Raw genomic sequence first — 22,921 nt, 5'->3', positions numbered from 1 at the left:
TCAATTACACACAGGTCCGAACACACACGTGCACAAACTGGACCTATACATGCACTAAGTGGAGGGATGTCAGAGTGGGCTGCCACAGGCGCTACGAGCGGTTAGGGGGTTCGGTGCTTTGCTCAGGGGCACCTCGGCAGTGCCCAGGAGGTGAACTGGCACCTCTCCAGCTACCAGTCCACGCTCCATATTTTGGTCCGGACGGGGACTTGAACAGGCGACCCTCCGGTTCCCAACCCAAGTCCCTATGGACTGAGCTACTGCCGCCCCTGTGAAAATGTGAAATTTATCTGCGCTCTCTTTGTAGCCAGACTCCATTAACAAAAACAGTAATTTTACCTCGCTGAATACAGGAGCTGCTCGTCTACCTCTGCCTCCATCAGTTACTTTTTTTTTTTGGTGAGTCCAAACTAAGCGGTTACAGAAAATGAATGAATGAATGAATGAATTAGAGTTGTAATATAATGTAATAAAGTAATAAAGTTTTGCTATTGTTAAACGCAGACCCCTGTAACTTCATTTTTATTAAAAAAATTCTCCACTTCTGGATTTCCCGTTCACCGGAGACATGCGAGAAAAAGTTGTTTTCATAAATTCAAAGCAACATCAGATGAGTAATTGTCATTTGGGGGTAAAGTATTCCTTTGATTCAAGTGACACTGATGAAGGATATGAAGGCTATGCCACCTTCACAACTCTCATGTGACATCACGCTGTGAATGAACTTTTAATGCTTGTGACCTCTCACCAGTAAGTAAAACTGTGGAAACTACTTGGAAGAGTGCACTTAAGACTAAATCAGCAAGTCCACGTTTCCCTCTGATCCTCTGATAGATTACAGAAGGGCATTTGTGGAATCAGCCTGAATGCTGTTAAATGTAGACTGATGACTGAACTGTAGGATCTCACTTGGTCCTGGAATAAGGCTGCATGGCTATAGCCAGGCGAAGTAATGCCAGATAGAGACATCACAGCAGAAAAGTGTGTGAGAGAATCATCACATCTAATCTCACATGGTTTCATCACAGCTGTGCCGTTAAAAGAAAGCAGTATATGCGTCACAAAGTGGTGAGGTTCAACCCCCCCTGGGTTCTCACCGCTTTCAGGTAAGATGAGTGTCTTAGAGACTGCTGTGTCTGAAACCTGCTGAGAGTTGAATTTACAAGTTCCACCTCTGACGTAATGGCCAGGAGGGGCGATGGAGGAGGTTAACAGAGACATCGCTCTTCCTGATGGAAAAGGAGAAGGAGCCTATTTGGGGAACAATTCTGTCTAACCAGTGAATCAATTGCTCGGACATGTGAAGAGAGGTAACTAATGGCAGATCAGTTAAAGAGAAAATGAGGCAGTTGAACCAGACGGGATGCTTCTCGGTGTTAGATACACATTAACCCCTGCACAGCTGAACCAGGCTCAGGTTTAGATGAAGTAAAAGAAGCAAAGACTTTTCCTTGATGGACACTGTTATTTGTTTTCATCTTGTTTTTACTGGATTTTCTGCAAGATGGATGGAGTTGGCACTCTGACTTTACCCAGGCCTGCACCCAGCTGATAGGAGGGCTGAAATGTTGGAGCAGCCAGCCAGTGATGATGATGATGCTGATGCTAAAGGGCAGTCACAGGGCTGCTCTCTGCTCATAAATTCTGCTGAGGGAAAAGGTTGTGACCAAAGGCTAGATTTCAGCTGCTTGCTGGCCTTCTTAGCTGCATCCAGATGATCAACCATCTGCTGTACATTGGGGACACAGAGGGCTTCATAGGAGATGGGCATGTAGAGACATGTGCATGTGCCTGTGGGAGACTTCAATAGCTCATATAGCTCTTGTGCATTATTGTCACTTGGTTCTCTGATGCAGCAGGCGGTCTAGAGAGCTGGCAATAAAACTAGGTTGTTAGTCAGCACAACAGCTTCAGTGATACCCATGTAAGAAGAGGTCAATAAGGCTGTCACCCGACCAGAAGGAGGACGCAGATCCAGACTGTGGTGACTCCTGTACTCTCCTTGCATGTTGTATGGGTCCCACCTGTGGACTTTCTGTAAAACACAGTTTGGCAGTCAAGGCTTTGTGACGACATCCCCTCTATGAGTTCAGAAGTCGGAGACAAAGGAATCTCCATTTGCTGTGCTGCATCTTAGAAAAGCCTAGGTGCAACATTGAGAGTGTTCTTCTATAAGGAGTAGGCATGCTACAATACCAGAAATTCACTACTTGATACCAAAACCGGTGAAAGTCCCTAATTTTTGATACCCAATTCAATGCAATGCAACATTAAAACAGAAATTAAATTTCAACTCTGTTATTAATCCCTGAATGCAAAGTACTCGTCAGTGTGGGTTCAACTCATATTCACTCACCTCACCTTGTCACATATTGATGTTCGGTCATGGACTTTCCGCGTCCAGATACAACGTAGAAGTTACCCTGGGTGCATTGGTTCTGGAACGCTGTGTCAAGTTCTGCCTCTTACATGCATTGTCTTCTTTCAAAATACACATCCATTCTCATGAGAAATTTACCGTTTACACCGTCTCTTTCAAAACACATGCACCACGTCGGTACAACATCGCAAAGTGACTTTTTTTCCCCTTAATCAAACTAACGCACACAAACACTGCTCTCCCACTTGATAGTCGGTGTTTGTTGGACCTATCCACGACCTGTCCCACCCACCCTACTCAGACTTTTGCCGCCTTTACTTTTGTTCTTGTCCTGCTGAGTTTCCCTGCTGATGCTGTCAGCCGCTGTCAAACAATATCAGCGACTGGCCATGTATCATGCCAACGTTAAAGGATGGCTTTTTTGGTCTGTGTCTGACGTTGGAAGTCACAAGCGCCAGATTTTGATGACTTCAGAGTGAGAACGGGTTGGTGAGTTCATGAGATTTTGTGGACAAGGATACAGCATTTGACCCAAAGTTGAACATTTTTCAACTCTCTGCCACCAGAAAAAAAAAAAACACCAAATGTGCAGCACTTAGCACAGAGTAGTTGCACAGCAACTACTGTAGTAGCATAGTGTAAATACATGGCGCTGCCATTGCAAAGAATTAACAAGATATGCTGGCCTCAGGAAAAAACACTTCTTTTCGACAAGTCGAGGCAGAGCTGTTGATGTGTTGTTCTTCTGCAGTGGTAGGCGTTCTTTTTCTTCCTCTGGCATTTAACACAAGGAGGTTAAAAAGAGGAGAAGTCACAACACTGTATTGGAAACCATCCCTTTATTTCTAGCCCTGTCTGCTGTAACTCTCCAACATAACAGTTCCAGTTACACCATGCAGGTGTCATACCCGTAGCTCCCACGGGGTCAAATAGCGTCTCAAGGCCTCTTTTGAATAGCCTTGATTTGACGTCAGTCTAAAACACTTGTAGGCGTATGTGCTGCCCCGTCAGGTCCGGAAGATTTGCATCCCCAGTACCTATGACACCTATGGTACAAAAAAAAAACGACTACTGTTTGGTTTTGTAGAATGTTGGCATTGACTCGGTACCATAGTATGAATTCTTGTGGCACTCCTATCAAGGAGCACCAGGTCTTCCTTGCAGATGCTGGGGTTGCTCCCACTACACTTCCCTCTGAAGAATCAAGAAACAGCAAAGGTGTCTGCCTCTGCCTGATAGCACTGACCCAGTGTTACCAGGCTTCCATCACTCTTGGTAAGTTATAGATGGCAAATAGATGCTATAGGTGATACCTCAGTGTAATAATAACTCTGATGGCACTGAAAGAAAAAGGAACAGCGCAAGCAACCACCTGACTGAGATGTAGGCACATGAGTTGTTTGAGGTGTCAATGCAGAGCTGAAGCTGCCTGTTCTGCAAAACTCACACATCAGTTGCATAGCTGTTTTTACAACAATGCCTATTCATTATCAAGTAACACCTCCATCCCGCCTTAAATCACTGCTATACTGCCCCGTCTGCTGATCTTATGTGCCACTGTGTTCAAAATGTGATGCATTAAGGGTGTGAAGACGATGGACAAGGGATTGGCTTATCTCTATGTAGGAATGGCTCAAAGGTGAGGGACTGTTTTCATAAGAAACGGATGAATCGCTGCTGGAGTGAGCTGAGCTCTTTCTAAAATGTGTTATTAAGGTCTGTCAGGCTGAACTGATCCTAAAAAAGCACTCCTGGTCACAGATGCTCAGCAACAACAAAAAATATGATGCAACTTAAAGATTTGAGTTTGATTGATATTTGAAGCACTGGATTTTATAATGAGGGCGTCATGGAGATGAATCCAACAATCGCTCTTTACATTTGAAAGGAACAAAGCTTGTGTCATTATTTGCAAGTCTGTATTTACATTTCATATTCTTAACATGACTTTGTTCTGATAGCCCTCTGTGTGTTTGATCCAGATGCTTTTTCTGACAAACACTGCTGACAAAGCCAAACAAAGGAACAAATTATTGGTGATCATTATTCATCACATGGAGCCTGATGGGAATATTTGGTCGGTGGATCTGTCCTAAAACAGTTAGACAACCCCCTCAAAATATGTGAGCGGGCTGACTGAAGGCTGCTCATGTGTGGAATCTGGCTGCTATGGCAACAGCTGGCAGGTGGCAGATACAGGGCTTTTGTAAACATGGGAAGTGTGGTCATGTGAAAGGGGGATGTGACATCAGAAACACTGCTGACCTTGGGAGGCATGATGGGAGGGGAGAGGTGTCAGCATTGTGAAGAAAAATAACATGTTTATGTTTACTTGTTGACAAGGGGCCCCCATGGCTTCGCTAAGACAAAGCAGTCTTTGCATGTTTGTGTGTGTGAGTTTTGTGGGTGTGTTTCAAAGACAGATTCACTGCCGAGCAATCATTTAACAAAACAGTAAACTCATCTGGAGCGAGCACAGAGGCACAAAACTGTGATTTTGCGCAGCGGTTTCTGCCATGATATTCACAAGAGTCACATATGTTTTCAATATGGCAGATACCCACAGAGAGCATTAAATTGTGAGGACAGATTTACACTCAACAAACGACATGACAAATGATTCACAGCCATGAATACATTTTCACCGTCGACTCCTTTCCTCCACCGCGCACACCGTCTCTAGGATCATTCACACAGCTGTCAGACAGTGACAGAGACATCAAGTTAATGAATGAATACATTTTCCTTATGCTTCATTTCATCTTATGAATGACTCATATGCCTATGAAGACACCATACCTGTGGCTTTTATCAGTGAGACGTAATGCTAATTATCCGTGACTAAATCTCCCAGACACATTTCATAAATCAGGTCTGGATGGAAAGATGAATTTGTTACTTTCAGGACTAAGATCTGAGAATTATGTTACTAAGTATGAACCTGAGTTAACTTCTCCCCAAATGAACCAAAAGAAAACTAGAATTACTGCTTTGTTGCTGTATGCCTTCGCAAACCCCTCAAGTTGCAAATACAGTTTACATCCATGTCTGTGAAAACCTGGATGCTTCATAAACATCTTCCCCTCATTAGCACAGAAGATCTATACAATCAGCACAGTTTCAAGGTGGCCACTCAAAATTAGAGTCACCTGTACAGTATCTGATCAAATGTCTCCCCTTCTGTTCCTGAGTTATGGTGTGAATAACGGCCAGAAAAGTGTTTCTGCAGAACATTATGATGTCGCAGTGAAGTTGACCTTTGATCTTTTGGATATAAAACTTCATCATTTTCAACCAATTAGACATTTGTGAGAAATTTTGTCCTAATTAACATTAAAATTCCTGATTTAAGGCCAAAAACATGTTTTGTAGGTCACAGTGATCTTGACCTTTGACCACCAAATTCTAATCAGTGTATTGTGGAAAGCAAGTGGATGTTTGTGTCAAATTTGAGGAAATTTCCTTAATGCCTTCTTAAGATATCATGACATTCACAAAATGAGACAGAGACTGATGCAAGGTCACAGTGACCTTTGACCACCAAAGTCTAATCAGTTCATCCTCGAGTCTAAGTTGATGTTTGTGCCAAATTGGCGAAAATTCTCTCAAGGTGTTCTTGATATCACGTTCACAAGAATGCAACAGACGTGGTCACAGTGGCCTTGAACTTTGACCTTTGACCACCAAACTCAAATGACTCAAAGTGGATTTTTGCCCCAAATTTAAAGAAATTCTCTTAAAGTATTCTTGAGATGGGGCGTCGGTGGCTTAGTGGTAGAGCAGGCGCCCCATGTACAAGGCTGTTGCCGCAGCAGCCCGGGTTCGAATCCAGCCTGTGGCCCTTTGCTGCATGTCACCCCCCCTCTCTCTCTCTCTCTCCCCCCTTCATGCTTACCTGTCCTGTCCATTAAAGGCAAAATGGCCAAAAAAATATCAGGTCACAGTGACCTTTGACCACCAAATTCGGATCAGTTCACCAATGACTCAGAATGGACATTTGTGCCAACGTTGAAGAAATTCTCTCAGAGTGTTCTTGAGATATCACATTCACGGAATAAGATAGTTGCAAGGTCACAGTGACCTTGACTTTTGACCTTTGACCACCAAAATCTAATCGGTTCATCCTCGAGTCTAAGGGAACATTTGTGCAAAAATTGGAAAAAACTCCCTTAAGGCATTCTTGAGATATCGTGTTCACAAGAATGAGAGAGATGAGGTCACAACGACCTTGACCTCTGACCTATGACCCCAAAAATCTATTGAGCTGGACATTTGTGCTAAATTTGAACATTTTCTCAAGGCATTCTTGAGATATCGTGTTCAGGAAAATGGGGATGGGGATATGTTATATATATATATATATATATATTATACAGACATACCCAAAAACATAATGCCTCTGGCCATGGCAATTGCCACCACAAAGGCATAAAAACAAGGTTGAACTAAACCAAATTAAATCTTTAGGCTCACAGTAGTTCTAACACAGTGAACACCTTTACCCATAAATCAACTCTACCATGTTCATTGTTAGACGCTCAATTATTTTTTGTTTTTTTTTTAGGTTTTTATAGCAATCTGTATCCTTCCAGTGGTGCTCCCTCTGTATCCAATTAGGAAAATTCAAATTTTGGTTCTAAGTATGTTTTTTAGCATCAAAATACTTTTTTTCCGAAGCCTTTCTTAGAATTTGATATTTTGGGGTCTCATGCTCAGGTGCCAAAAATTGTCTCAGTAGCGCACCCCACAAAAGTTCTGCGAAACAGCCCCCGAAGCTGCTTTCACCTACATGTACAAAAATCAGTGGGTACATACAGACATAAGACATACATAAGAGTCTCTTGGACCCATGCTCTAAACCCAACAGGAAGTCAGCCATTTTGAATTTACTGTGTAACTTTTGTGCATTTTTGGCCATTCTAGGGGTCGTACTTTTGAACTCCTCCTACAGATTTAATCCAATCGACTTCAGAGTTGGTCTGTCCCATCAAAAGACCTTATCGGTGACATACAATTAAATTGATATTGATTTTGTTAGGTGGTTTTTTAAGGTGGTGCTTATACTGGGCAAATGCAGTGTTCACCTGGTTAAATAAAGGTTTTATAATAATAAAATAGCACCATCTTCCACTTCAAAGTTCAGATCTTCTAAGCTACCACTTTCCTCACTCTCTGCGCTTACACTGTCAGCAAACAGCGTGTCTGGGGTTTGGCATCAGCGTTGTAACCTACATCAATGCTTTTTGATAACAGCACAGCAAGAGCTTCCATTTAAAAATGAAGAAGAAAGAACACAGATGGACCTGCCCTTTAAATAATATCACATAAAGTTCACTCTCCTGGTGCAGGTTACCAATCTTACCTATCCTGTCCAATCTGTCAATGGCAACTGTCTCAAAGGCCCTCCTCATCATGGGATACTCCTCCAGCACCTCATTGAAATTGTCCACAGAGAGAGAGTACAGGCGACAGTAGGTGTCCGCTCGCACGCTGGCCGTCCGTCTGCCGCGGGTCAGCAGACAGATCTCTGGTGAGGTGAAAGAGAACAGACAAGAGACAAAATCACAAAATGGCAGACTGACAGCTTTCAGGGTGTCAGACGGCGACAGAGAAAAGAACAGAGATACTATAAATATGGAGGGATCTGTTTAGCAGTCTGAAATTGACACCCCCAAAACTCTTAGCCTCGAGCAAATGTGTGATCAGAATAAAAGTGGTTCATGCATGCAGAGGTTCTGTGTAGCCAGTGTGACCCACTGACAGTAAAACTGAGTGTGCTTCCTCCAGCTCTGGCACAGCACTGACAGCTGTGTGAAGGAAACACTCTATATTTGGAGATGTGCAGCTAAGCTTCATTACATTCAGTTGTTCCCCTTCCCTTCCCCTAGTATCTTTATCTCTCCAGCTTTCTACTTCTATGATCTGGGGCTGATGGTTGTCTTGACAACCATATGCCCTCCTTTTCCCCCGCCTAAAAGGTCGATCTCCTCTGACTCTCTGTGGGAAAGAGAGGAAAATAACGAAATGTGAGGAGTCTACATTAAGAACATACATAGGGGCAATATAGTGGAATGCACTGTGACTGTGTGTTAATGACCATGGTGTCCCCTGCTGCAAACAGGAAGCAAATAAACCAGGTGAGCTTCAACATACTGCAGACACACAAACATACGCATGTCATTAAAGCTAGAGTGCAGGACTTTTACATATAAACAGGGCTGGTTATTAGTATTTAATACCTTTAAGATATGAACCTGGTAGTATTGAAACTTCTTCAATAAAACAATATTAGATGCATTTGATCATTTTTGAATCCAGATCTAGAAAAAAAATTCAATTTATATGGTTTTGCAAGCAGCCAATCACTGCAAGTGTTCTTTGATTTAATGCAGTATGTGATTGGCCCACTACCCCAGCAGGTACAACCTATACAGTCTGTGGCGTGGTGAAGTTGAGCGTGGTGTAATTGACCGAGCTGGCAGTTCAGCGTGATGAGATGCCACCAAAACTGTGGCGTCTGGTGGCATTTTGCGCAAATGAATCAAATGAAGTACTCTATTGGTATTACACTGCTCAAAAAATTAAACCAACACTTAAATCACACATCAGATCCTGAAGAACGAATTATTCAAGTTGAAAATCTTTACTGATGTTCATTGTATAATTATATATTTGTTGAGAATAAAATGACATAACAACAGTCAATGGAAACCAAAATCATCAACCCACTGAGCGCTGGATTCAAAATCACATCGAAAAATCAAAGTAAAAATTGAAATCACAGGCTGATCCAACTTGTGCAAATTTTATCACAGCGACTCATAATAATAATAATGATAATACATTTTATTTATAAGGCGCCTTTCATGGCACTCAAGGTCGCTGTACAACAATAAAAAAAAATACAGGTAATACAATTAAAACACATCTAAAATACAACAGAAAACAGTGCAGAGTTTGCAGCAGAACATTAAAAGACAGAGGAAACATTAACACTCATACACCTGCCTAAACAGGTAGGTTTTGAGGTGGGACTTGAAAACTAAAATAGAGTCAATGTTCCTGATGTCAGGGGGGAGGGAGTTCCAGAGATGAGGGACAGAGCGGCTGAAGGCTCTGGACCCCATGGTGGACAGACGGGCTGGGGGGACAGTCAGGCTGATGGAGGAGGCAGACCTGAGAGACCGGGTGGGGATATTGATGTGTAGGAGGCAGAGAGGTATGAGGGAGGGAGGTTATGGATGGCCATAAATGTATGGAGGAGGATTTTATAGTTAATCTGGTGTTTGATGGGAAGCCAGTGGAGTTGATGTAGAACGGGGGTGATGTGACTGATGGATGGTGTTCTGGTGATGATATGGGCAGCAGCGTTCTGGACCAGTTGAAGTTCATGGTGGAGTTTGTGGGGGAGACCAAAGAGAAGGGAATTGCAATAATCTAGGCGGGAAGTGACCAGAGAGTCAACCAGGATTGTGGCGCTGTTGGGAGTGAGTGAAGGGCAGAGGCGGTTGATGTTGCGCAGGTAGAAGTAGGCGGACCGGATAGTGTTGTTGATGTGGGTGTGGAATGATAGGGTGCTGTCGAGGACTCTTAACCTGAGGGTTGATGTGGGTNATAATCTAGGCGGGAAGTGACCAGAGAGTCAACCAGGATTGTGGCGCTGTTGGGAGTGAGTGAAGGGCAGAGGCGGTTGATGTTGCGGAGGTAGAAGTAGGCGGACCGGATGGTGTTGTTGATGTGGGTGTGGAATGATAGGGTGCTGTCGAGGACGACACCCAGACTCTTAACCTGAGGGGAGGGGGAAACAGAGGAGTTGTCTATGGTGAGGGTGAAACTGGGATGTTTGGTGAGGGTGGACTTTGAGCCAGTGAGGACTACCTCAGTTTTATTACTATTGAGTTTGAGGAAATTTGAGGAGAACCAGGCTTTGATTTCCTGCAAGCAGGCACAGAGGGAGGAGGGCGGGAAGGTGGAAATGGGTTTGGAGGAAACGTAGAGCTGGGTGTTGTCCGCGTAACAGTGGAAATGGATATTATGTTTACGGAATATCAGTCCAAGTGGGAGGAGGTAAATAATAAATAGGATAGGGCCAAGGACAGAGCCCTGGGGAACACCGAAGGAGAGGGGGGTGGATGGGATGTGTATGATTTCAACTGGATGAACTGAGTACGGCCAGAGAGGTATGAGTGAAACCAGTCTAGGGGTGTCAGTTAGCTAGTCTGTCAAGGAGGATGGAGTGTGATATGGTGTCGAAGGCCGCGCTCAAGTCAAGGAGGATGAGGATGGATAATAGTCCGGAGTCAGCTGCCATTAGGAGGTCATTTGTGATTTTAAGGAAGGCGAAAACCGGACTGGAACTGTTCGTAGAGGTTATTGTTGGAGAGATGAGCCTTAACCTGTGATGCCACTGCCTTTTCCAGTATTTTAGAGAGAAATGGCAGGTTGGAGATGGGACGAAGGTTATTGTAGTTGCTGGGGTCTGAACCTGGCTTTTTCAGTATCGGTGTCACTGCAGCAGATTTAAGAGATGGTGGGACAGAACCAGTGGTCAGGGAGGAATGGATAATGGCGGTTATCAGGGGCAGCAGAGAGGGGAGGCAGGCTATAACCAGGGAGGATGGCAGGGGGTCAAGTTGGCAGGTGGATGACTTGGATAATGTGACTCAGTAGTGTGTATGGCCCCCGCGTGCCTGTGTGCACTCCTGACAACATCTGGTCATGCTCCTGATGAGTCTGTGGATGGTGTCCTGGGGGATCTCCTCCAAGACCTGGATCAGTGAGCTCCTGGACAGCCTGTGGCTGTACTTGGTGGCATCAGATGAATTGAAACATAAAGTCCCATAGGTGCTCGATCTGATTTAGGTCAGAGGAACGAGAGGGCCAGTCAATGGCATCAATGCCATCGTCATCCAGGAACTGTCGACACACTCTGGCCACATGAGGACGGGCATTGTCCTGCACCAGGAGGAACCCAGGGTCCACTGCACCAGTATAAGGTCTGACAATCGCTCTGAGGATTTCATCCTGTACCTAACAGCGGTCAGGGTACAGTTGGCTATGACATGGAGGTCTGTGCAACCCTCCAAGGATTTGCCTCCCCAGACCATCACTGATCCACCGCCATGATGTTAAAGGCAGCATAACGTTCACCACAGCATCTCCAGACTCTTTCAAGCCTGTCACATGTGCTCAATGTGAACCTGCTCTCATCTGTAGAGAGAACAGGGCGCCAATGGCGGACCTGCCAATTCTGGTGCTCTCTGGTGAATGCCAGTCAAGCTGCACGGTGCTGGGCTGTGAGCACAGGTCCCACTAGAGGACGTTGGGCCCTCATGCCACTCACATGTTTAAGAGGTCTTATAGAACAGATTTATGTAACTTTATACAAAAAAATAAAAGTCTAATAAAGGTCAAATAATTTTTCAAAAACATTTTCTGCGCTTCATTTGTCTTTTTAGGTAAAGGTAGTGAAGCTGAGCTAATGTAATTAAAACTGACTATTTGCTACAAAACAAAAACACTTTTGATCCTTTATAGTTGTTAAATATCCATATTATATATATGCTGAATTAATTCAATCAGTATGATGTTACTGTCTACAGCCATGCTCAACCAAATGGTTGAATTGTACCATGAAGTGACTTCTTATCTGTCTCTGCACAACAGATACTGTAGGTACAGTACATTCACATACACCCACATACTGTGAGTCAAGATACAGCAGCTTTATATTCAGAGATTATTTAAGTGTGACCTTGAGTGTAACTATGTTTTCTGCCCGCCTGATAAAGGATTTATAGTTCCTCTGTAGATTAATGATTAATAACCTACGCAGATTGACGCTCCACTGCTTACTGTACGTTGGTGATTGCGTCAGCAGCTGTTTGAACTGTATGAACCCCTTTAGACAGAACTCTGACATGTAAGAACTCACAGCATTACTCTGTACATTGATACACTTTGTGACTCTGAATACAGCGTAGTCAAATTAGCTACATGTCAGTGAAAAGAAGTTTCTGAGTTTTCTGTCTTACGTATGTTTGGTCCAGTCATGTTTTAAGAAACAAAGGTTAATTTTTATGCATCATAGATGCTCCAGTTTTGTAGGAGTTGTCAAAAAAACTCCCACAAGAAGTTCCCGACTTCCTTTTATAAACTGTCACTTGGGATCTTCCTGCTTATACAAAACACAACCATTTACATATTGCCGGCATCATTAGTGGGACGTGCTGGGAGAGAATAATATTCTAATGAAACCACCGGGGCTGCATTAAAGAGCTGTTCAAACCACTGGGTAATCATTTGTAGCTTGTGGATAGGGGCAACTGTCACACTCAAATATTATGAAAAATACAGAGAAATCCAGGACAGGTGAATTGTAGCAGTGATTTAAATATTTGTAGCACTATGCGGGATCATGACTGCTTTAACCTTTTCCTTTAGCTTGAGCCGCAGTGTTTCCTGTTCACATTAGTAGGAAATATAATATCCAAAATTCTCTTTTACAGTTTTATCGTCTGATATCTTCACAGGGACACCCCTTCTCCTGTTTCTGATATCAAACATATTCTGTCCCTTATTCTCGTCTTCTGAATTCTGGAAATTGATGCTGGATTACAGATAATCAGTTAACCATATAAGCCCCTCCTAGAGTTAAGTCAATTTCAGGTTTTGCTGGTCTGGTCCGGTGTATAATGGTATGATGGTGGTGGTGTGCCATATTATGTCATTCACAATAATACGGGTATAATTTTTAATATTTTATTATAGATCCCAGGGGGCATTTTTGTATGTGGGAGCTGTTTAAATGTGTAATTTGTGGTATATTTTATTATTATAATGTATACAGAATCTGAATCTCACTCTGAGTTACTGTTGTTCACAAACTAAAGAAATGAGATTATTTGTGTTTAATTTTTACTGAATTTTTGAAGGCAAAATGTTAATAGTTTTCTTTCTGTCATATTGTCAAGAATATCATTATCAAAAAAATACCCTGAAATATTGTGATATTATTTTAGAGCCATATCGCCCACCCCTATGAAGGACGTTAAATTTTGGTGGAGGAGGGAAGATGAGAAAAGTGCATGTTGTGTTTGTCTATCAAAAAGTTCATGTGTTGGGGCATCAGTAGCGTAGTGGATAGTGCCGGCGCCCCATGTATAGAGGCATTGCCTCGCCGCAGCGGCTGAATCCGGCTCGCGGCCCTTTGCTGCATGTCAGTCCCCACTCTTGCTCTGTCTCCCCATTTCACCCTCTGTCCTGTCAATAAAGGCAAAAAACCAATAAAAATAATCTTAAAAAAAAAAAAAAAAAAGTTCATGTGTTTTTTGGGGTGACGAGATGAGACGAGGCAACTCTCTCAAGCCCCTTTTACACAGCCTGTTCACAGCAGGAATGTTGCGCCATTAGATTTCCACAGTTTATTCCACAGTCTGTAATAATTTTTCTTTCCGTTTTTCATATGATATTAAAAATTATACCAGTATTATCGTGAACGAGATGATATGGCACAACCCTAGCCTACAATAAAGATAAATAAAAATTAAAATGTTCAGAGATAACCGTAATTCATTTCCGTGTAGCCTAATTTTTGGTCAAAGCCACAGGGAACCACTGGAGAGGGGTTTAAGAACCACATGTCACCTACCTCCAATTTAGAGGGATTACTTCCTTATGAATGTACTTTTCTTTTTAAGGAAAATCCTGCATTGTATGACTTTAATATCAAATCAGTTTTTTTTTTGTTTTTTTTTTACAGTTTTTAACACTTGCCCAACCCTAGCCCCTTCACCTCTACTATCATTAATAAAAATGATTTTAATTAGAAGAAACAAATGTGACTATGAGGCAACATATTGTGAAAGTTTTGGCAGTTTACACCAGTCACAGCAGCAGTAACTGCAAACTAACGGAGCAAACTGCAAACTCTGTCTCCAATATTTTCAGCAGTTACCTAATGAGTAAATGCAACTGTAATGCTTGTGATGGCTCCGGCTGGACAAGTGGTGCATTGTTCTGTCTGACAGCAATTTGGACAAACAGCCAGAGGTTAAGCTGCAGACTCAGCTGCATTTACAGCCACAGAAAACTGTTTACAAAGCTCTGTCTTCTTCTAAATACATTAATACAATAATGGAGTCGGTCCAGCCAGAGTTATAAATATACTGAATAATACAGAAAAGAGACAGTAACGTAATGATTCCCTTCACTTCTCTAAACACAGCTACATTCTAAAAATATGAATTGGAGCAAAGTCATGTTTGGCCTGACATCATCTACTTACTGCTACTTACTAATTGAGAGATTTTACCACAAACACACACTATACTGCAAACACACACTGTACTGCACCACACTGCGCTGGTTAAACCATCTTGCTCCTCCAGTCCCACCCTTCTGTTAGTTTTGCGTATAAAGAGGGACCTGTGATTTCCTCCCTTGTGGCAGAGACGGCTCTGAACAATCTATGCTTGACATTACAAATTGCTCCGTCATCACCGTGGTACTATGCTAATTAGGTGATATTAATTGGATGTGCATATGTGGGATGTGTGTGTGCATGTGTGTCCATGCCACTCCAACTGTGCCCTGGGCAGCTGGCACATCAACATTACTGCCGGTGAACTCTGGTCTGCTGCTGTGGGCACCGGATGTTAAAAAATGCAGCCCGAACCATCAAACCACGAGGAAAAAAAAAACGGTGTGTGGGTGTGTGTTTGTGCACGCCTGTGTGGGTTTATGGGTGGCGATGGCAACAGAGGCACCACATGTTTCTAAACAGCCACAGAGGAACAACAGCCTGGGAAAGTGGGACAGACGTGGCTGTGAGGCAAGACTGCACAAGAAGTCCAAGTAAAATGTCAGGGTTTCTTTTTTTTATTTAAATGCTTGTTGCTACGATTCTTATTGAAATAGTAAACACACACGTCTGTGATATTACTGTAGTGGATTCTATTGGGACTATAAGAGTGAATAACACAGGCCTGGAAGCATCGAATAGAATAGGATAATTATTATAAGACAACAGAACGTAACAGAATAGAGTTCTGTCGAATCCTGTTATTCTTTTCTGTTATGTTTAGGAATATTTTATTATCTCTTCTATCCTATTCTACTGTGCTCTGTTGTATTCTATACTATCTATCATGTTATAAACAGAGTATAACAGAGTAGCATGCAACATAACGTGACATAATACAACATGACGGAACATGATAGTGTAGAATAAAGCCGGACTCAGACTACAGGAGTTTTAAAATGCCAACTCAAATCAGTTTGCATCAAGTGCATAAGGAGAAACTTCACAGATTTTCTTCCTTTTAATCTCAAACGTGAACAGTAGGGATGCACGGTATATATTGGGCCGATAATAGGGCTGTACCCAAATATTCGGATATTTGAATATTCGTTTCTATGGGTAGGTATACATTATGAAAATTTGGTATTCGATATTCGTTTTTTAATTTACTTTATATATATATATATATATGTATATATATATATACATATATATTTTTTGGTGCTAAATGTAGTCTTTTTGTTGTTGGTAAATGTAGGTTATCAATAAAAATCAAAACTTTTAAATTGCATTGTTAAAAATGTGAAAATATAGTATAGCCTACCAACTGAGCTTGTGCGCACGGCACGCTTGAGCGCATCCGTCTGAGGCTGTGGATCAATGCCAAGTTTTACCACTTTATCACTATTCCCTCTAACTTGTAGCTGTTTTTTCGTTATCTTTTGAATTTAATATGAATTATGGAACCGTTTTTGTCAACGTTTGTTTCCCCCGTTTTGTACAATAAATTATTGTTTAAAGTTTCAACAAGTTTCTTTTGGAGTGCGTGACACAAGTGTGTTTTGAAAACGACCGCGGACTGTCACCTGCTCAACGCATCAGTACCTTCGGATGCCATGACAGTAATAGCCAATAATGTCAAAATATCATTTACAGACCGATTTAACAGACGATCACTGCTGCCCGACCCGCAGGTCCATTTGCGGGTCCTGCGGGTCCCGCGGGTTATGGGTCGACCCGCGCATCACTACTCAGCTCAGTCTATAAATGCTGTACACAACAGTAGACATTATATTCTATTCAGGCCGGCAGAACCAGCAGCACATCAGCTCTACAATGCACGGCACTGCTGATTAACCATTTTATTGCAGCACAGAGTGTCTGCCAGCAACCAATTACTAGCAGAGGCTTCCTACAACTTGTTTCAACGGTTCCGATTTAAACAGAAGACAAATTAAACAGAATGACTAGCCAATGTGAAAATTAAAAGAAAGCATAGAATAATGTACCGCTATACAATTAGGTCCGAAAACCCCCCGGAGTCCACCGCCGCCACCAGCCGCCACCAGCCGCCACCAGCCGCCACCTAGACTGAACATCAGTACCGACCAAAGTCTCAAAATGGATTTTTCCTCTGATCGTATGGAGAGGTGAATTGGATATATATTGGCCCAAAACTGCTGTGGTCTGATCCCAGTTTAAGTCACAGAGGAGTAATATAACAACACACTAGAATAGAGTAATAGGAGAAAACATAATGGAGTCTATTCTATCATATCATCTAGGGATGCATGATAATATCTGGACGTCATCGGTATCGTCCAATACTGGCTTTAAAAAAATTCTCTAACATGCTTTTTCTTAGTTTGCAAAATGAATGAATATTACATACATACAATAGCACTGTATTTCATGTCTGCATCTGCTGGTGGGCCATCACAATGAGAGTATGCATGCATAATATGATGTTAATGCCACTACAGAAGAGACTTGGTGATCACTAAAATTAGGTGGGAAAAAAGTGGATATATCCATATCGGTATCAGTTAAATGAGTTGTTGCATACTGGATATCGGCAAAAGAATCCAATAATGTGCATCCCTAATATGATCTATTCCAATCTGTCATGTAAAAAATATAACAGAACAATGTGATAAAACAGAGCAGAGCAGAACATGACTGAATAGAATCAAGCAAAGTATAATAGAGCAGAACAAAACAAACCCATAAATAATAAAATACAACAAAATAGAGAGGAATAAGGGAGCAGAATAGTGCAGTAACTGATGATCCAAAGGTGACAAAGACATTGACATACCTCCAAAGTAGGAGCCGTCCATCAGCTTCATGCCGATGCTTCCTTTGGTCAGGACGCTGACCACCCCATGCTGGATGAAGTACATCTTCTTGCCGATGGTGCCCTCTCTGATGATGTAGTCTAGAGGCTGAAAGACTTCAAATCTCAGTTTGGTCAGCATGGCCGTCACAAAGTTGGGATCAGCGTTGGCAAACAGCGGCATAGAGGCCACCAGCTTACGGCAGTTGAAGTTGACGATTTCCTACATTTGAACAGGAAATAGCAGCGGATCATAACAGTGTACTGGACTGTTGGGCGTGTATGTTACACTTTATAAAAGCCTCCATCTGTATTAAGGCTTTCTTCTGCATTGCTAAAAAGATTAATTCCGACATCAGAAGAAACAGTGAGTTGTGGAAAGTAGGTGATAAGATTTAGCTTTGTTTTGGGGCTGGCCTGCTTCAGTATATCAGGAAAAACAACTTGCATAACTACTGAGTTTATGATTGATTCAGGGTAAGCACGTTTCATAACTTTCATTTTTGTATTTTGAAAAAAGGGAAATAATCAGAGTTTAATTTTTTAAAAGGTTTATATAATCAGATAATAGTAACACAGTTTCCTGAGCAAACACACATGTACATGTTTTTGTTTTTTTTAATTACCCTGAGGGACCCTGGCAGAGCTCATTCGAGTATTCTCCCTATTTTCCTCATTTTCTGTTACCTTAAGCGTACTCTGGGCTGTCCTTGAAGCAAGAGGACCTTGTTTACTGTAAACTGCAGTAAACAGTGTTTGCTGGCAGCAGGAAAAACAACTCTTGGGTGCGTGGGAACATAAAGTCCATGTGAAAATTACTTTTAACCCATCTGTTCCTTTTCTTTTAAACCTAGTTATTTTTCAGTGAGATCTGGAGGCACTTGAAGTAACTCCACTGACTACCTGGTGAGTGAGTAAATTAAGAACAGTTAATGAGTAAATCAATACAGAGAAAGCTGGAAGTGACATTCTACTGGACAACATAGCTGAGCATTATAATGAATTCATTCCAGTCCACTTCATCAGTAGAGAGCTGAGAAGTGTGTGTTTGTGGGTGAATGAGCACATTATAGTGGATGCTTGGGTGTTTTCATACCTCGCGCAGTGGCTCATTAAGCTCCTCCAGGATGCTCTCCTCATCAAACATCTTGCCCTGGTATCTGTGCTCGTAGTAGTCATGGATTTTCTGTCGGAAGTCGGCTGGTAGTTTGTGGAACGACATGTACTGCTCCACTTGTTTGTACTGGAGGATGGAGAGAGACATGACAGATAAGCATAAGTTGATGAAATCAGGAACATCAGCAACTCTTTTGTTAATTCTGACAGAGTTTGTCCTATTTTGCAGCGTCATGTGCAGCTGTGGGGACACCATGCATTTCTCATGTGTGTCTCAGTGTGTCTCGTCATGTGTGCAGTTACTGAGACATACAGCTTGGCAAACATGACAATCCTGCTACCCATTTATACCTCGTAGCTATGGGAGGAAAACGGTGATGAAGCCGTTAAGGAAACATGACAGCTCTGTTAAGCCCTTGAGGATTCATCACGCTCTGCTGTGTTTAGAGAAGAAAGACGCTGCTATTGTACATCTCAACAGTGAGCCTCTCTTTATGCTTTGGCGCACTAAATGCTTTATTTTGATAGGACAAATGTACAGAAATTTATCAGGCTTTCCACGGGGAAAACATGTCTATTACAGCTCTGTGATTTTCATGAGTAAAATATATAAAACAACTCTTACATGATCTGAAAAAAGACACAAGTAAATAATTAAATGGAACCAGTGGGCATCTGTGTACTCAGGTTACTATTCTCAGAAAGGAAGATGTTTGCTATTTATGTTGGATTTGATAAATATGTAACTATGTGCAGAGAAAAAGAACACAGGAGGCTGGCTGCGGCACGTTGTGTTCACTAACCCAAGTGATTCACACCATCACATATTCGCCACTGTTATGTTTATCTGCATTGAATGCAGCCAGAATGTCCACTTCTCTCAACTCATTATGACGCTCCATAACACATTTCATGCCTGGATTCCCTGTGAAAATAGCAGCCACTGGATCTACTGTATGGCTTCTGCTGTGAGGTGGAATTGCATGGCACCATGTCAGCTGGGGAGTAAATCTCGCTATTATTCGCCATTCTATGTACACAAATGGCTTTTGGGGGATGCTGCATTCATACCAGGAAGATGGGACATTGTATGGCGGTTTCACACATCACAACCTTCCTGCACCACCTGGCTTGTGTTTTAGAACAAAAGGCCAAGAAGATAACCCCTGAAAGCAGTGGAGAGCCGTTCACTTCCTGTTATATCAACAGCAGATTCACTAACACTTCAAAAAGATGGCTTTCGAGCCAATCACAGCACAGAGAAGGCACTGGTCAGGATAAGAAAAAACTCTGTATTCGTACTACTCGATCTTGCCGCAGCCTTTGATACAGTCGACCACTAAGCCACTTCACAATCTGGTTGGCCTTTCTGGTACTGTTTTTAGCTGGTTTAAATTTAAGGTTTCTGACAGAGAATTTTATGTAACAAGGGATGAATGTTTATCAAAAAGCTATAAACTGGATTGTGGGGTCCCCCAAGATTCAATTTTAGGTCCAGCACTTTTTAGTCTTTACATGCTGCCACGTGGAAACGTTATCAGGAGGTGAGGCATCAGTTCCATAGTTATGCTGATGATACACGACTGTACATCGCCTAGTCTCCTAATGCCTCGGGCCAACTGATGCCCTTTTTTTTTTTTTTTACAGTATCTTAGATATCAAGTCCTAGATGTCAGAAAACATTCCTCAACTTTCTTCAACTCAACTAGGACAAAACCAATGCCTAAGTTATTGGTCCTGAAGCTTATAGAGAAACTGTTATATCAGCAGCAGATTGGCTAACACTCCAAAAAGAAGCCGAAAGATGACTTTCAAACCAATCACGGCACAGAGACAGCACTGGTCAGGGTTGTTATTGACCTGAGGTCAAATATGGATATGAAAAAAAAACCTCTCTGTATTCGTACAACTTGATCTTACAGCAGCATTTGATACAGTCGACCACTCAATTCTTTTAGCTAGACTTCATAATCTGGTTGGCCTCTCTCGTACTGTTTTTAGCTGGTTTAAATTTTAGCTTTCTGACAGAACATTTTATGTAACAATGGATGAATGTTCATCAAAAAGCTATATACTGGATTGTGGGGTCCCCCAAGGGTCAATTTTCTGTCCAACACTTTTTAGTCTTTACATACTGCCACTTGTAAATCAGTCATCAGGAGGCACAGCATCAGTTTCAATAGTTATGTTGATGATACACAGCTGTATATTGCTGTTTCTCCTAATGCCTCGGGGCCAATTGACGCCCTCTTTAATTGTATTTTAGATATTAAGTCCTGGATGGCAGAAAACTTTCTTCAACTCAACTAGGACAAAATCAAGGTCTTTGTTATTGGCCCGGAAGCTCAGAGAGAAATTCAACGAAAAACTGCAAGAATAGGCCCTAAAACCCTGTCAACAAGTGAAAAACCTTGGAGTCGTCTTTAATTTGAATCTTAGCTTTGGATCAGCTGGGAAACATCACATTTATTCACTTTACATGGAGCTACAGTTAATACTGAATTATGCTAAATGTTTGCTGAATGTGTTAGTATCTCTTCATAAGTCATCATAAATCATAAATCATCTTTAGAAGGAGCGAATGTTTACCTTAAGCTAACTCGGGCCATGTTAAAGTTAACAGTATTTTAACAGAGCAAGGTAAGCTAATTACAAGCATGCTTGGTTGAAAAGGAGTGAAAACAATGCTTTGAGATAGCTGTCAGAGATGGCAGAGATATGGTCACATAATCCCGTTTGAGCTTTAACAGGTGATGTGTTCCACGTTTTTTTCCCCTATTGCTCTTGGAAAGAAGAATAGAGTACTGTAAAGAAACTGTTACCATTGGAAATCGCTGGTTTAGGTTCAACGCTGGAGGTTGCACCCATAATTCACGCAAGGTATCATGGGGGCTAGGAATAAGGTGTTTAGCGCTTTGTGTTGAATTATGCTTTTATGAAAAGTGCTGCATAAATAAAGTTTGATTGATGGATAGATTGATAGATGCAAGAAAAATCTAATCGGGTAAGAATCAAACATACGAGCAGGAATAATATGAATGGATCAGTTTTTCAAGGACCCTAAGCTGCTTCTGTAACAGAGATCAATACTGTGCAATACCGGCTTCAAAATGTTACATAAGGTCTCCCTCTCACCCAAGTGTTTGTGTGTGTTTAGCAGCATGAGTCATCCCTCTGTGGGATAAACTGTCAATTGGATGAGTAGTAGATTCCAAGCAGAGGGGTCAAGGGAGAACCTCCCATGTTCAACACCACAACAAGACACAGCTTACATCTTCTATACAGAGCTCAAATATGATTGTTAGAAAAACATTGCTCAAACAGCCTTACAGTGCCATTTACTGCCAGTGAAACAGAAATTGATTGCACCCTGTCAAGCAAAGCCGTCGCTGTTTACCGCTCACCTGTGGTTTTGCAGGGTCTGTATTAATCAGCAGAGTTATAATTTTTTTGAAGTTATAGATATTCTGGCTGTCAGTTTTCAGCATTTTAACCTCAACTGGGGAATAACATGTTAGAGACAAACAGAATATGATAAAATAAGACTTGGCTGAGGAAATCCTTTCAATTATTAGTTGAGTAAACTCAAAAATGGTTCATACAACACACTCAGTTGACATTGGTGGCAAATGAAAAGAAAAACCTGAATGAATGAGTGGAGGAACACATGAATGTACCTCCATACAGGGCACAAGGGGTCAGTGAACAATTTAATGAGTAACCCTATGTTACAATGAATACGTGGAGAAAGCTTTGATTTTCTCGTATGCCTCCATGATGAACAAAAAATCCAAACATGAAGAAAATTCTTGATGAGTTCAAGTAAAAGTGGTCCTTGTTTAAGCCTTCATTTATCCAGTTGTATGCTCAGTATTTCCCAAACAGACAGCCCTTTCTGATAGGAAACTGAACTGAAAGTAAAACTTATTTATGCTCTCTTCGAAGCCATACTCAGTGTTGTTGTGTGTTGTCATGTCATTATACACTACCTCATGGGTGCTGGTGATTGTGTGTGTTATCACATCCAGTGTGTTTCCATTCACATATCAACTCCCTATCCCATATCCCGGCTTGTTTTTTTTCCTCGTCGTCGGTGCTGCTGTAGCTGACCGGCACATCGGGAACCCACAAGCGGGTCTTCCAGCTCTGGTGTATTCAAGGAGCTATATGTAAGAAATCTAAAGCAAATAGTCCTCCTAATATGTCACAGAGACTAAGGAATAATGTTCATATGACATACTGATCTCACTGACAACAATAGTACAGCCAGAATATTCGCATTTAAAAA

At 41.9% G+C, this 22,921-nt stretch overlaps 1 protein-coding gene across 1 annotated transcript in view; it reads right to left on the bottom strand.

Moving 5' to 3' along the window:
- hcn2b (hyperpolarization activated cyclic nucleotide-gated potassium channel 2b) overlaps positions 1-22,921 on the bottom strand; it is a 68,063-nt gene that overhangs the window by 2,910 nt on the left and 42,232 nt on the right. Inside the window, exons 5-7 of the mRNA XM_050054868.1 lie at positions 18,614-18,760; positions 17,500-17,740; positions 7,743-7,907 (exon numbers count right to left, since the gene is read on the bottom strand). Of these exons, the coding sequence (XP_049910825.1) occupies positions 7,743-7,907; positions 17,500-17,740; positions 18,614-18,760 (553 nt within the window). The remainder of the gene's footprint in view (positions 1-7,742; positions 7,908-17,499; positions 17,741-18,613; positions 18,761-22,921) is intronic.

This window comes from Epinephelus moara, chromosome 10 (genome assembly GCF_006386435.1).
Source record: "Epinephelus moara isolate mb chromosome 10, YSFRI_EMoa_1.0, whole genome shotgun sequence".
NCBI classification, from domain to species: domain Eukaryota; kingdom Metazoa; phylum Chordata; class Actinopteri; order Perciformes; family Serranidae; genus Epinephelus; species Epinephelus moara.
This window is presented reverse-complemented; position numbering and strand designations above follow the sequence as displayed.